We start from the raw sequence: 13796 nt of genomic DNA, 5'->3' as shown, positions 1-13796 counted from the left end.
TCGCTCTCCGCACTGCGTCACTTGATAAGTGACTCGCCGATAACCGCGATAGACTCACCTGGGCACTTCTCCTTGATCTTGATCGTCATCAACCCCCATCATGCCTCGAAAATGTTCATGGATTGAATTTAGCATCAATAGCCTATTGCTGTCGGCAGCATTACTATCAGGTGCTGCTTCCGCGTCAGGCTATTATCCACACTCTCAACCACTTCCCATCATCCCGCCCCAGGTACCTTTGAATGGGGCCGAGGCCACACCAGACACCCATGAGTTTGTAAGATGTCCTACACAATTTTTAATCAACTAAGCTGACTCGCATCAAACTTTTATAGTTCTTACGCCACATTTTCCACCGAGGTACATCTGAACAACCCGAGCTTCATGCAAGACTCGACGTCAAGCCAGACACTCGCCTTCGAACTGTATCCGAAGATGGCTACGGAGAACTCTATATTGCATCGGAGTCCTCTTTGGTTGCTTCTTCTAGTCCTCTCACAATACAGCGGCTAGCCGACCGACGATTCTCGGCGATTCAAGGTCACTTGGCAGCAGCGCGGTCCTCGGGCTTTGCAGCCGCCTTGTCTCCACTAGAATGGGTCATGGACACCTTGCCAGGACCGAACATTACAGACAAGCAGACTGTCTTGACATTTGCACAAATGACCGCAAATGACTATATCGAGGAACCTGGAACAGGACAGTGGCACACTATCCATGGCCAGTTCAATTATTCGGGGAGCTTCGGTTGGCAAAAGGATGGACTGAGAGGGCACATCTACTCCGATAAGACAAACAGCACTGTCATCATTTCCCTGAAGGGCACTTCGCCGGCTCTTTTTGACGGCGCAGGTACCACAACAAACGACAAAGTCAATGATAATCTCTTCTTCAGTTGTTGCTGCGGTCAAGGAGGCTCATATCTATGGAGGCAGTCCTGCGATTGCCAGACTGCTACGTTCACGGCAAATTTGACATGCATCGTCGATTCTATGACCGACGAAAACCGGTATTACCGGGCAGCGGTCGACCTATACTCTAACGTTACCGAGATCTACCCAGATTCAAATATTTGGATGACCGGTCATTCGCTGGGTGGCGCAATGACCAGTCTGGTTGGATTGACGTTCGGGTTGCCTGTGGTCACTTTTGAGGCCATCCCAGAGGCACTACCTGCAGCTCGGCTTGGCCTGCCAAGCCCGCCAGGCTATGACCCACGATTTCCACAGTCGCGACAGTTCACTGGATCCTACCACTTTGGACATACAGCAGATCCAATCTACATGGGAACCTGCAATGGAATAAACTCTATTTGTACATGGGGCGGCTATGCGATGGAGTCAGTATGTCATACCGGACAGGTATGCACATATGACACTGTGGCAGACAAGGGCTGGCGTGTTGGTCTTGGCACTCACAAGATTCAAAACGTGATTTCTGATGTTATCTTGAAATACGACAGTGTTCCCTCATGTGTCGCAGAAGAGGAATGCTTCGACTGCGAACTCTGGAAGTTCTTCCGGAGCAACGGCTCTGAGATTACCACTACTACAACTACCACCCCCACTGCATCTCCCACTAGAACTTCTACGTGCAAGACCCCCGGCTGGTGGGGCTGTTTGGACGATAGCACAACTGCTACAACTACTACAACTACTACTGCTACTGCTACTACTACTACGTCACTGCCAAGCACTGCCACTACTACGACATGTTTGACTCCCGGTTGGTTCGGGTGCAATGATCCTACCACAACGGTCACACCAGCACCCACGGTGACCACCACTTTGCCCACAGTGACTGCAACGACCAGTTGTCACGACCCAGGGTGGTTTGGCTGCCGTGACGAAACTAGCACCGCCTCGCCCACATCCGCGACCTGTAATAGCCCGGGAATGGTGTGGGGATGTTGGGATAAGTCCACTAACACGCCTGCGATCACCTTGGCGCCCACTCCTACCAGCTAAGCCCCATTCCTTCCCGTACATGCACTTGCAGTATATTCTTCGTGCCTCTTTATTTCGATTGATATGTAGGCTCTTGATGAAGCCGCAAGCGCTAGATATACCCACCTACTTTTATGATTTGTTCAACCCCCAATCCACTTTGGAGGTTCCTTTTCCTGCGATACACAAGAAAGGATACAAGATTTGCGCACTGAGCGAGCATCTGTTTGGTTTTTCTTTTTTTTCTTTTTGGTTCTTGTTCTTTTCACGCCCCTGTATGAGCACACTCAATTGAGAGCTTCTTGATAATTCCTCTGATTCCAAGGTAAGCACAATTCGAGGTTCTTTGCCGAGGCACAGATGAAATTAGCCAAGGCCTCGTGCAGCACCTTGGAGGGACTAGCCTTTGTAAGTTTCAACTACTTTCATCCTATGATATTCAGATTTTTCAACGAAGGTTTGGGATATTAGAATGTGTAATTGACCGGCCTGTAGCTGAAGTCTGCAAGACCAACTCCGTATCTTCGTGTTCGGAAGGGCACGCCGAGGCTTGCCGATCTCGGATCGACAGAGCAGATTCAGCTGACAGCCTGAGCTCGGCTGGGACTGCTCAATTAGGAGGCGATCTGACCTCCCCGGAATGTCTCTCGATCTAGCCACAGTCCATTTACAAAGCTATTCCCTACCTCAATTCACTCCAATTCCCGGATCCGACAGAATAACGTCGGCGTTTGGATGTCGATCGTTCTGCATGCCCACGTCAGAGGTCTGGCATTTGCAGATATTCAAAGGTTAAACGTAGAAAACGTAGAAAAGTCTGTTTATGCACAGTTTCTGACGTTTTTGTCGATTATATTCTACCTACAATATCACTAGGAAATATCTAAACAGAGGAATCAAAAGGAAACTTTGAAAAAGACTACCAAACGAAGGATAGGGCCGCAAACATGACCAGCTACTCACGCACAGTATCTCTCAATTTGTAAAAAAAAAAGAAGGCTGACGTCGAGAGGCATTAGATAGAGGACCATTTGGCAGTGGATGATTTCCATATCAAAATCCGGTGGGTCAGGCCTTGGACTTTTCCATGGCTCGCAAGGCCATTTTTCCCCTTTTATAAAGCAACGGGCTCCTAGGATTTTGTTTCTCTTCTCCATAGAAATTCTGCCATCATGGGTCAAGCTAACGAGCCTAGTAGGTTCTATTCTCCCGTCCTCAAAGCCTAGCACACTAACTTATGCTATCTCCTTCGCAGAAACTTACCGCTACAATGAGACTCCGGTCTACACGGCCTCCAACGGCTGCCCAGTATGGCCTACTCACTTTCCTCTGAATCACAAGGTCTAACCATATGTGTATATGTGTAGGTCATGGATCCCCAGGCTGCTCAGCGCATTGGCCCCAACGGCCCTCTTCTGATGCAGGATTTCCACCTGATCGATCTGCTGGCACATTTCGACCGTGAGCGCATTCCTGAGCGCGTGGTTCACGCCAAGGGTGCTGGCGCCTACGGAGAGTTCGAGGTCACTGATGATATTAGCGATCTCGTATGTACCAGCTGAGAAAGTTCTACAATCCCGCAAAGAACAATCAGGCTAATAACGCATAGACCATCATTGATATGCTCAAGGGTGTTGGTAAGAGGACCAAGATGCTCACCCGCTTCTCGACCGTCGGTGGTGAGAAGGGATCCCCGGACAGTGCCCGTGATCCTCGTGGATTCGCCATGAAATTCTACACCGAGGAGGGCAACTGGGATTGGGTGTTTAACAACACCCCGGTTTTCTTCCTACGCGACCCTGCGAAATTCCCCATCTTCATCCACACCCAAAAGCGCAACCCGCAGACCAACCTGAAGGACGCCACCATGTTCTGGGACTACCTCTCCACCCACCACGAGGCCGTTCACCAGGTGATGCATCTGTTCAGTGACCGTGGCACCCCATACTCCTACCGTCACATGAACGGCTACTCCGGCCACACCTACAAGTGGATTAAACCAGATGGCACCTTCCACTACGTCCAGATTCACTGCAAGACTGACCAGGGCAACAAGACCCTCACCAACGATGAGGCGGCCCAGCTGTCCGCCGAGAACCCTGACTGGCACACCCAGGACCTATTCGAGGCCATCCAGCGCGGCGAGCATCCCTCCTGGACCTGCTACGTGCAAGTCCTGAGCCCCGAGCAGGCCGAGAAATTCCGCTGGAACGTCTTTGACCTGACCAAAGTCTGGCCCCAGAACGAAGTGCCTCTGCGCCGTTTCGGCCGCTTCACCCTAAACCAGAACCCGCAGAACTACTTCGCGGAGATCGAACAAGCCGCATTCTCCCCCTCCCACATGGTTCCTGGTGCCGAGCCTTCCGCCGACCCCGTCCTTCAGTCCCGTCTCTTCTCCTATCCTGACACGCACCGCCATCGCCTGGGCGGAAACTACGAGCAAATCCCCGTCAACTGCCCGCTGAAAGCATTCAACCCTTCCCACCGCGATGGCTATATGAACGTGAACGGCAATTATGGTGCCAACCCTAACTACCCCTCTACCTTCCGCCCGCTCGCCTACAAGCCCGTCAAGGCTAGTCAGGGGCACGAAAAGTGGTCTGGCGCGGTCATCGCCGAGCAATACCCTGTGACCTCCGAGGACTACGTCCAGGCTAACGGTCTGTGGCAGGTCCTTGGCCGTACCCCCGGCCAGCAGGAGAACTTTGTCAGTAACATCGCGGGCCACCTGTGTGGCGCCGATGAGCGTGTTCGCAAGGCTACTTATGAGATGTTCCGTCGTGTGAACGCGGATCTTGGTGCTCGCATCCAATCTGCCACGGAGGCTCAGATTAATGGTGCCCCGCCAGCGCGTTTATAGGTGTGCTAGTTCCCTCACTGGTGTTCTCCTATTCACGATCATGGTGGATTCACTCCACATCACTGCTTCTAGTTGTCTCGGCAATTTGAATACGATTTACGAATTTTTGTATCATCCTTTGGCATTATCTTGAGGTTATCCAATAAGGAATTAACCGACTGCTCCGTAAATATCTCAAAACGGTCATTCCTTCTTTTGGGCCCTATAGATGTATTCTCCAAATCAAATGACAGTGGGTGATTTGACCGCAATACTGTAAACAACAATATCTCCACCTTACTTTGCCATTAACTCTTGTCGTTCTTCTGCCTATAAGTCGTTCAGCAATGAACACTAAGTGATCGACTAACCGGGGCGTATCATGGCTTTTCCATGATGCTTTTGTGCTTTTGTTTCACGTTCATTTCCTTGTCCAAGGAACGGCCTTGGAAAGCCTCATAAGCCAATCAATTCCATTAAACCAGGCGGAATATCCTCGGCAACTCACGCGTCCCAGTACAATCGATTCCGTTGATGGTCGTATGTTGGTATGTCCGTTCAAAGACACATTGGACCCATGCACATTGTACACCAAGATATAGTACAATTAATCGGGTTTATCAAAGATGAAAGAGTTCCCACGGAGAGAGGCTGTTGCTTGTAAGCTCTAAAAAGTTCGAGTAGGCATCGGAATTGCAAAGTTAGTATATCTTTATATTCACATTTGGAGATCATTGTAGAATTCAATGTCGCGAGCTGACAGGGAAATCACACACACAGGACCTGCAAGGGCGGAGAATTATAGTTCCCCCCATGTGGGGTTGCAAGCCCCCTGACATGGTCCCTCGTATATCGAAATTCTATATTCTAAAAGCTCTCGGATCAGCAAGTAGAACTAAGAAGAAGATCGATCTTAGTCCCAATTACATTGACCCATCCCTTACCCCATCCGGACTTCGCCAAGCTTCCCATCCCGCGAAAATTTGCGGTTTGAGGCTTCGAGCCCGTCAAATCTCCGTTCCCCGCCAATTCCGATCATTGGCTTTTTATCTTTTTTTTATCTAGTTTGTCCCTGCCTCAATATTCACTTACCTTTGGTAGTCAAGGGGACTTTTCGCCGCCCTGGAGCGCTTGCGTGCAATGTTCCCAGCATTGTGGGTACTTTGATTTTTCTTCCCCTGACTTCCGAACCAGGTCACCTTTCAAACCCATATCGAAAGTCATTCGTGACAACCCACCCACTTCCCCAATTTCCTTCCAGCGTCTTCGGTTATTCCGCCAGTTCCAACATGGCCGAACCCAAGGCCTCAGATGCCATCACACCGGTGGATGGCCTTCCCGAAGATGGTTACTCTTCGACCGCCGGACCCGCTTCGGATTCGTCCATGACAAAGGTCATTCAGAATGCAAAGGTAGCCACAGAGAAGGAGCATTCCATGACACTGATGCAGGGAATCCGGTTATATCCTAAGGCCGTAGTTTGGAGTGTGCTCATCTCTACTTGCATTGCCATGGAGGGTTATGACATTAGTTTAGTCAACAACTTCTATGCATTCCCGCAATTCAACCGCAAATATGGGGAGCGACTAGCCAATGGCACATATGAAGTATCCGCAGCGGTATGTCTAACCAATTCCGGTGGTTCCATCTCGTGGAATGAAGTACGTTTGCCTCTGGCAGGGAAGAAGCTGACAATTCGTTGGGCGTGCAGTGGCAAGCAGGTCTGAGCAACGGTGCTTACTGCGGCGAAATCATCGGTTTATTCATCAACGGTTGGGCTTCGGAACGCTTCGGTTACCGGTACACGATTATGGCTTGCCTCGTTCTTGTCAGCGCGTGGACGTCAATCTTCTTCACGGCCAAGAATGTGCAATCCTTGCTTGTAGCGGAGATTCTCTGTGGTATTCCCTGGGGTGTTTTCCAGACTTTGACGATTACCTACGCTTCGGAGGTGTGTCCCGTGGCACTGCGAGGATATTTGACGACCTATGTCAATTTCTGCTGGGGCCTTGGTCAGCTGATTGGCATTGGGGTGATTAAGGGCATGTTGAGCCGGACCGACGAATGGGCCTACCGGATTCCGTACGGGCTGCAATGGATGTGGCCGCTGCCACTCTTCACTGGAATTTGGCTGGCTCCCGAATCTCCGTGGTGGTTGGTTCGGAAAGGCCGCACGGAAGATGCGAAACGGTCCCTGATACGCTTGACCAGCAAAAGTCAAGGGGACTTCGATCCCGATGAGACGATCTCGATGATGGTTCACACTACTGCTCTGGAGGAAAAGATTACCAAAGGTGCGAGCTACCTGGATTGCTTCCGGGGTACCGATCGACGCCGCACAGAGATTGTCTGTATGGTCTGGGCGATTCAGAATCTTAGTGGAAACTCCTTTTCCAATTACTCGACCTACTTTTTGGAACAGGCTGGGTTAAGTTCCGCTAACTCGTATGCCTTTGCGATGGGTCAGTATGGCATCAATATGGTTGGCGTGTTTGGATCGTGGTTCCTCATGACACTCGGAATCGGCCGGCGCACGTTGTATCTGTACGGTCTCTGTGGTCTGTGCGCCATGCTCCTGATCATGGGTTTCCTTGGTCTTGTTCCTGAAGAGCATAAAACCCAAGCTTCCCTGGCCACGGGCGCCATGATGTTGATCTGGGCCCTATTCTACCAGCTAACGGTTGGCACGGTCTGCTTCTCTCTTGTAGCCGAGCTCTCCACCCGCCGACTTCAGATCAAGACAGTCGTTCTCGGCCGCAACTTATACAACATCGTCGCCATTGTCTGCGGCGTTCTGACGCCTTATATGCTGAACCCCGGCGCTTGGAACTGGGGCAACTACGCTGGTTTCTTTTGGGGTGGCATCTGCTTTCTGTGCATCATTTATACTTACTTCCGCGTTCCCGAGCCTCGCGGCCGCTCGTTTGCCGAGCTGGACCTGCTCTTTGAGCGCGGCACTAGCGCTCGCAAGTTTGCAACGACCCAGGTGGACGTTTTCGATGAGACTATTGAGAGCCGCGCGGTTGATGATTACCGGGCGGAGAAGAACGACCCTACCGATGAGAGTCAATTGGAGAAAAACCACGGTCCGATATGATGCGATGGGTGTTATGTTTACGACTAATTCTGCCTTTGAGCCCAAAAGTGATTGGCACTCTTGCATGTACATAGCGTTTTTCAGCATATAGCACTAATCTAATATTTTCACATAATGGTCCAAGGCAATGTGTTAAAAATTTTTTTTGAATTTATCCCACTCCTATCTAATTCCTCTGATACACACACCTCCACTTCTTTATTGTTGTTATACCCCCCCCCCCCCCCCCCCATTTCCGGCATACAATATAGTTCCTTCCTAGGAGTTGCCCCACCAAGCACTTCTCATATGGCAGATGGGACGGGTGTGGATGTGAACCTGCAACGAAAATGCTAGGCAGAAGTGCATTAGATGATTCTACTCTGTCGTACAAACGAATCCTCTACTCTACAGCTTCCGCATGGTGGATCAAACCAAGGCAATGAACAAAAGCCAGCTTTTTTTTTATTCCAAATGGGTCGTTCCTCCCATCTATTCATGGGACCACTCCGCCTTTTTCTTTTCCGCAAAGGCAGTCATACCTAGAATGATCGTTAGCAACACAATCTCCAACCCACTACCTCAGCGGACCGAAATACCAACTCACCAATCTTCTGATCCTTACTCCCAAACAGCGCATGGAATAACCGTCTCTCATACTCAACCCCCTCCTTGAGCGACAACTCCTGACTCTTATTAACAACCTCCTTACCAGCAATAACAGCCACTCGGCTATAGCTAGCGATAGTCTCGGCCGTCTTATAGGCCTGCTCAAGCAACTCCTCCTTGCCACCCGGCACAACTTTCGCGGCTACACCCCACTCACCAGCCTCTTTGCCGCTGAAATTCTTTCCGGTGAGGATAAGTTCCATGGCCTTGCTCTTGCCGACCGCGCGGGTCAAGCGCTGAGACCCGCCTGCACCGGGGATCGTGCCCAGCTTGATCTCGGGCTGGCCGAAAGTGGCGGTCTCGGTGCAGTACAGGATATCGCACATCAGGGCGAGCTCGCAGCCGCCGCCGAGGGCATAGCCGGAGACGGCGGCGATGACTGGGGTGCGGATGGAGGTAGCGAGGTGGGACCAGGGAGCGATAAAGTTCTCGCTGTAGGCGGCCGAAAAGCTAAGAGGGGCCATTTCTTTGATGTCGGCGCCGGCTGTAGAGGGTTGATTAGGTTATTATATTGTTGGTGTACACCCAGGGAGTGACTGTAGTTTACATGGTGTGCGAAGAGTGTAGATAGGGCAGGTACATACCGGCAAAGGCTTTCTCGCTTCCTGTTATAATGATTGCGCCAATACTCTTGTCGTTGTCATAGTTGCTCAGGGCTTCATTAAGCTCCTTGAACAAAGGAGTGCTTAGTGCGTTAAGGGCCTTGGTGCGGTTAAGAGTAACTAGATTAGGAATCAGAAATTGATCCTATGGGATATTGACTGCTGCTACGTACTCAATCCCACGCCGGGCTTGGGGGTTGAAGTGAGGATGTGCTCGTAGCCACCAGCGGCTGAAGAATAACCCCGGACTCGGGCTAGGTAGGAAGTCAAAGGGACCGATGTCCGAGCAGTGACCAGACGAGTGCATTGACGGGCAAACATTATGATATGTGAAAGAGCTGTTAGCTTTGTTCAGATAATTTGAAATTGAATTGTACAAAGTAAAGAGAGACAGTAGCTACGCGTTACCCATCATAGATGGCCCATTTCCCCGCGACCGACAGAACGCCGAAGTTAGCCGTCCCGAGGCACACGTGAAGGGGCTAATCCCTTTTTGTCTGCCTGTTGACATTGCACTGCCACTTGCTAACCATGCCACATATCACGTGTGTTGGGTGGCTGGTGAATCATCTCTAATATGATTGGCCCATCGGCAGTGGACACTTTTCTGTCCTGATCGAAGCGCAGTGCCTGTCCTGGAATGTCTGGTTTCAGCAGGTGATCTCATTCACTGCTTTTCCTTTACTTTCCCTAGTTCCTTTTTTTTTTCCGGTGGTCTAGCCCTGCGCTTTGCCTTGCATCTCTAATCTTTTTCCATCATGGACGTCCCTGAGCCCGACCAGTCGCCCTTCACAGCTGTGTCCGCGCACACATCTAGACTAACCCGAGTGAGTGCCTTGTAAGAGGCAAAGACTTTGCGCAACGTCTTTGGATCCTTCATCTTTTTGAAATCAGTCGCCACAGTCTGATCCAATTTGCTAATATGTTAATGGTAGCACTACCAAGCCTACCTCGATGCCTGCACACCGTACACAACCTACCGTTGGGTTGGTTCCGGGGTGCTCTTGCTCCTCTTCTTCCTGCGCATTTTCCTCGCGCAGGGCTGGTATATTGGTAAGTCTCAATGGAGTCCCTGGAAATGCATTCAGCAGAGTGAAAATGATGCGCCTCAACGCCCCAACACGCGATAGTCATTCATCAACTGTGCTGGAAACATCTGCATAAACAACCTGCTAACGCTGGGTATTTAAATTCAGTCGCCTATACCCTCGGCATCTATCTGCTGAACCTCTTCCTCGCTTTCCTGACTCCAAAGTTCGACCCCTCTCTCACCCAGGACGAGGGTCTTGAGGACGGTGAAGCTGGGTCCCCTAGCCTCCCGACTAAAAAGGATGAGGAGTTCCGGCCCTTCATCCGCCGTCTGCCCGAGTTCAAGTTCTGGCACTCGGCCACCCGCGCGATCGCCATTGGCTTCGTTTGCTCCTGGCTCGCTGTCTTCGACATCCCCGTATTCTGGCCGGTGCTGGTGGTTTACTGGTTCATTCTGTTTGTGCTGACGAGTATGTTTTCCCCCTTTGGATTGGACTTTGATACAATCTTTGTATCCTTTGGTTATGGACGGATGTCTAACTTGGCTTCTTTTCGGGGTAGTGCGACGACAAATCCAGCACATGATTAAGTACCGTTACGTGCCTTTCTCCTTCGGAAAGACGCGGTACGGTCGTTCATGAGATCTCCGATTTCTGAGCTTTTTTTCTATCTCTGACTCTATATCCACGATCGTTCGCATATGCATGTTTTGTATCGGTATGCGCACTTTGTCTTGGTGAGCAACGGACAGGCATGATATGATGAGAAGTAAAAGCGCTGGGCTTATGGTAGTCCAGTCCATTTATGAATTTTCCCAGACTCTTCTTTTAATCACTGTGCGTTTAGAGGGCCGCTGCTTTGGCGTGTTCCAGTCTTCTTCCTCTGTGAAATATGATTAGACCTGAAGTCAAGGAGTGTACTTTTTTTGGAATAACCCGACTCCCAAAGCTCCATTTGGCGGTTTCCTTTTTTTTCTCGTTCGCCAAACGATACACATTATTTAAGACATTTCAAGTAAAGATGATCGAATTTGCGATTGTATACCACCATGGTTACAGTTGAAAACAATTAGATTGGATTATGAGATGATCCTTGCACTTCCTTCATCCAAAGCTATAAAAGCAGAGAAAGACCGTCTAATCTTCTTCCCTCACCTGTTACCTAGAGGGTTCCCACTCTCGACCATCTCCAACTTGGAGCAATACAACGCCGTGGACTCAACCTTGTGACTCTAACTTATACTAGTACCCGAGTGAACACCACAGCACGGGCATGAACATGGATATGAACATGCCTTTAGGATTCTCAACCTCCACCCAAATCACTATCCTCTTCAGAGGTTGGACAACCACAACCGTGACGCAATACATCTTCACCCTGGCCTTTCTTTTCCTCCTCGCCATCTTCAATCGCTTCCTCGGCGCTCTCAAATTCCAACTCGAACAATCCTGGTCCCAGCATGTCGCTTCCCCTCCAGCCCTGCTTCTCGCTCCAGTGAATTCACGACATGGCATCCGAAAAGCAAAGCTCAGTCCTCTCCCGGACTACATTCGCGTGCACGGGGATGAGAACCTTGAGGAAGAGACCTTACTAGTTTTACAGAAAGATAATGACACACAAAGCATGTCAGCGAGGCATCTGAAAGGTGATAGCCCTCGGAAGAGAACCTCACTGAAACGCTTGCTCCCGTCATGGAAGGCTAGTGGAACGTGGAGTCTCCGGAAAGACGGGACACGTGCGGTACTTGAGTGTGTGAGGGCTTTGATCGGATACTTCTTGTGAGTGGTTACATCTGCTGCTGTCTGCATAGGTCGGTGTCGCACAATCAACTCATGCTGATATTGACAGGATGCTCTCCGTGATGACATTCAACGTTGGCGTCTTCGTGGCTGTGATCTTGGGCATCTTAGTGGGCGAACTACTTCTTGGGAGATTCTCTCAGGGAACACCCGGCTGGCAGGAAGGGACTTGTCATGGGTGACTGGAGTTTCAATCGCTGCAGAAGTCCCGGTGGTGCTCCCTTTACTCCACACTGTGTATTGCTGCTTGGTATTCCGCAAAGGCAGCTTAGTGCCTAGGTAATGGTTGAGGTGGGCTACCAGAGCTGTCGCTAGAGACATGCTGATCCCATTCAAGCTTCATTATTTACCTCACTCCTTTACCAAACAAGGGGACCTAACAATGTAACCCAAGGAAGTCATTTGCCCTCAGCTGAACCCCGATCGACCTGCTGCTGTTGTACCGGCTGAATCTCGGATTTTGGGCTGCAAATCATCGACCCTATGCAACCCGACGAATGTTACTACCAATCTATGTCCAATCCAAATCACCAAATACCAGTTCCTCTAAGATGACATACCTGGAGCAAGCGGAACCATAATCGCCCAAACCTCCCGACAATTGCAATCAACCCCATTGAGGTGTGAGCACTTGGCTAGTGGACGTCCAGCCTTGGGGATCCTCTTCATCGGTCGGTCATAGTGTGCGCATTTGGATGAGCGGTGGCCTCGAATGCAGGATTCACTTTTGCCGGGTCTGTAAGTATTTTCTACAATCTAGTATAGATCCACGACAGGAGAGATCGCACCAAGACCATTTATCACCTTGAGTGTCGAATGGCATATCTCTTGCTGGTTCGAAGACAGCCCAACTCCAAAATATTGAAAAAATATTGGGTCAACGTCTATGGGGCCTGAAAACGCGAGAACATTGGATCTATTCAGTAAATGCTAAAACCTTGCGGGAACAGTCTACAAGATATTGAAAATGTAGACTACTTGCGCAAATGCGCTCAAATCAGCGCCGGGGAGATCGGCCACTACATACCCTTTTCTGGCTGATCTGCGGGGATCTACAATGTAGGCTGTACTCCGTATGTTGTCCAAATCAACCATTGAGTAGTCAAGACCTTGGGAAGGATATCATCGGAACATCGATCCTCTATCTAGATATCCTGGAGAAACATTTGAGATTTCTTATAATCTGAGAAGAGCAAGGCCAAGAAATGGAAACATCTTGGTGCGTGGTTGCTGGAGATCGATGAATGAAGCAGTGTCCGGAAGTGTCCATGAGGGTTCTTGAGCGGAGACGATATAGTTAGGCAAAATCGATCCCTAGCAGCAGGGTCGATTGACGTACGTCACACTTGACAACAAGCTGATCACATGTATAAGCCTTCAGCGACAATGTCAAGAGCCATTAAGCCAAGGATCCTTTTTTAGAAGATCAGAGGCGGATGGTCTGTCGTCCGGATCTCACTGCAGCATCTTTCGCATAAGTTGCAGGAAAGGATGCCTACTTTCGTCTTCAAGATACACCGAATCTTCTAGCGATGGGCTAGGGACACCGAGGTGCCCCTTCCACTGACCTATGTTCATGTTAAATATGCCGAGAACTGTGTTGTAAGGAATCAAGACCGGAATGCCAGATTGGTCCAAATCTCTTTGAATTTCTGAGGATTTGTGCAGAAAACTGGTCGGTGGAGAACCGAGCTTTTGCTGTCGTCTCAGCCAGAAGATGCAAGTTCGAATGCTGTTCATCCGATTCTCTGCCGTCGAGTAGATCTGAAATTCCTGTTAGCATGAGTTTACGGAAACTCGAACTGACTAGTGTTCCAACAATCCATCCCATAAATG

At 50.0% G+C, this 13796-nt stretch overlaps 6 protein-coding genes across 6 annotated transcripts; 5 read left to right on the top strand and 1 right to left on the bottom strand.

Moving 5' to 3' along the window:
- Positions 1-100: 100 nt before the first annotated feature.
- Pdw03_8464 (Lipase, class 3) lies at positions 101-2540 on the top strand (the record flags this gene model as incomplete). The annotated part of the gene is made up of 4 exons (XM_014678115.2): positions 101-277; positions 336-1881; positions 2272-2354; positions 2442-2540. 4 exons carry the CDS (start codon positions 101-103, stop codon positions 2538-2540), a joined length of 1905 nt encoding a protein of 634 aa, XP_014533601.2.
- A 578-nt stretch (positions 2541-3118) lies between these two features.
- Positions 3119-4806, top strand: Pdw03_8463 (Catalase; the record flags this gene model as incomplete). Its single annotated transcript, XM_014678114.1, has 4 exons — positions 3119-3140; positions 3202-3254; positions 3314-3493; positions 3556-4806. 4 exons carry the CDS (start codon positions 3119-3121, stop codon positions 4804-4806), a joined length of 1506 nt encoding a protein of 501 aa, XP_014533600.1.
- A 1268-nt stretch (positions 4807-6074) lies between these two features.
- Positions 6075-7882, top strand: Pdw03_8462 (MFS alpha-glucoside transporter, putative; the record flags this gene model as incomplete). The annotated part of the gene is made up of 3 exons (XM_066101975.1): positions 6075-6270; positions 6322-6404; positions 6497-7882. 3 exons carry the CDS (start codon positions 6075-6077, stop codon positions 7880-7882), a joined length of 1665 nt encoding a protein of 554 aa, XP_065957058.1.
- Positions 7883-8353: 471 nt separating this feature from the next.
- Positions 8354-9453, bottom strand: Pdw03_8461 (Enoyl-CoA hydratase/isomerase family protein; the record flags this gene model as incomplete). The annotated part of the gene is made up of 4 exons (XM_014678112.1): positions 8354-8403; positions 8469-9014; positions 9115-9252; positions 9306-9453. The coding sequence occupies 4 exons, from the start codon at positions 9451-9453 to the stop codon at positions 8354-8356; spliced, it is 882 nt and encodes a 293-aa protein (XP_014533598.1).
- Positions 9454-9890: 437 nt separating this feature from the next.
- Pdw03_8460 (Protein RER1A) lies at positions 9891-10802 on the top strand (the record flags this gene model as incomplete). Its single annotated transcript, XM_014678111.2, has 4 exons — positions 9891-9959; positions 10068-10185; positions 10329-10631; positions 10723-10802. 4 exons carry the CDS (start codon positions 9891-9893, stop codon positions 10800-10802), a joined length of 570 nt encoding a protein of 189 aa, XP_014533597.2.
- A 631-nt stretch (positions 10803-11433) lies between these two features.
- Pdw03_8459 (Protein RER1) lies at positions 11434-12142 on the top strand (the record flags this gene model as incomplete). The annotated part of the gene is made up of 2 exons (XM_066101974.1): positions 11434-11939; positions 12010-12142. 2 exons carry the CDS (start codon positions 11434-11436, stop codon positions 12140-12142), a joined length of 639 nt encoding a protein of 212 aa, XP_065957057.1.
- Between the last annotated feature and the right edge of the window lie 1654 nt (positions 12143-13796).

Source organism: Penicillium digitatum, chromosome 3 (assembly GCF_016767815.1).
Source record: "Penicillium digitatum chromosome 3, complete sequence".
NCBI classification, from domain to species: domain Eukaryota; kingdom Fungi; phylum Ascomycota; class Eurotiomycetes; order Eurotiales; family Aspergillaceae; genus Penicillium; species Penicillium digitatum.
The sequence above is the reverse complement of the archived record's forward strand: the minus strand, read 5'-3'. Positions and strand labels throughout refer to the sequence as shown.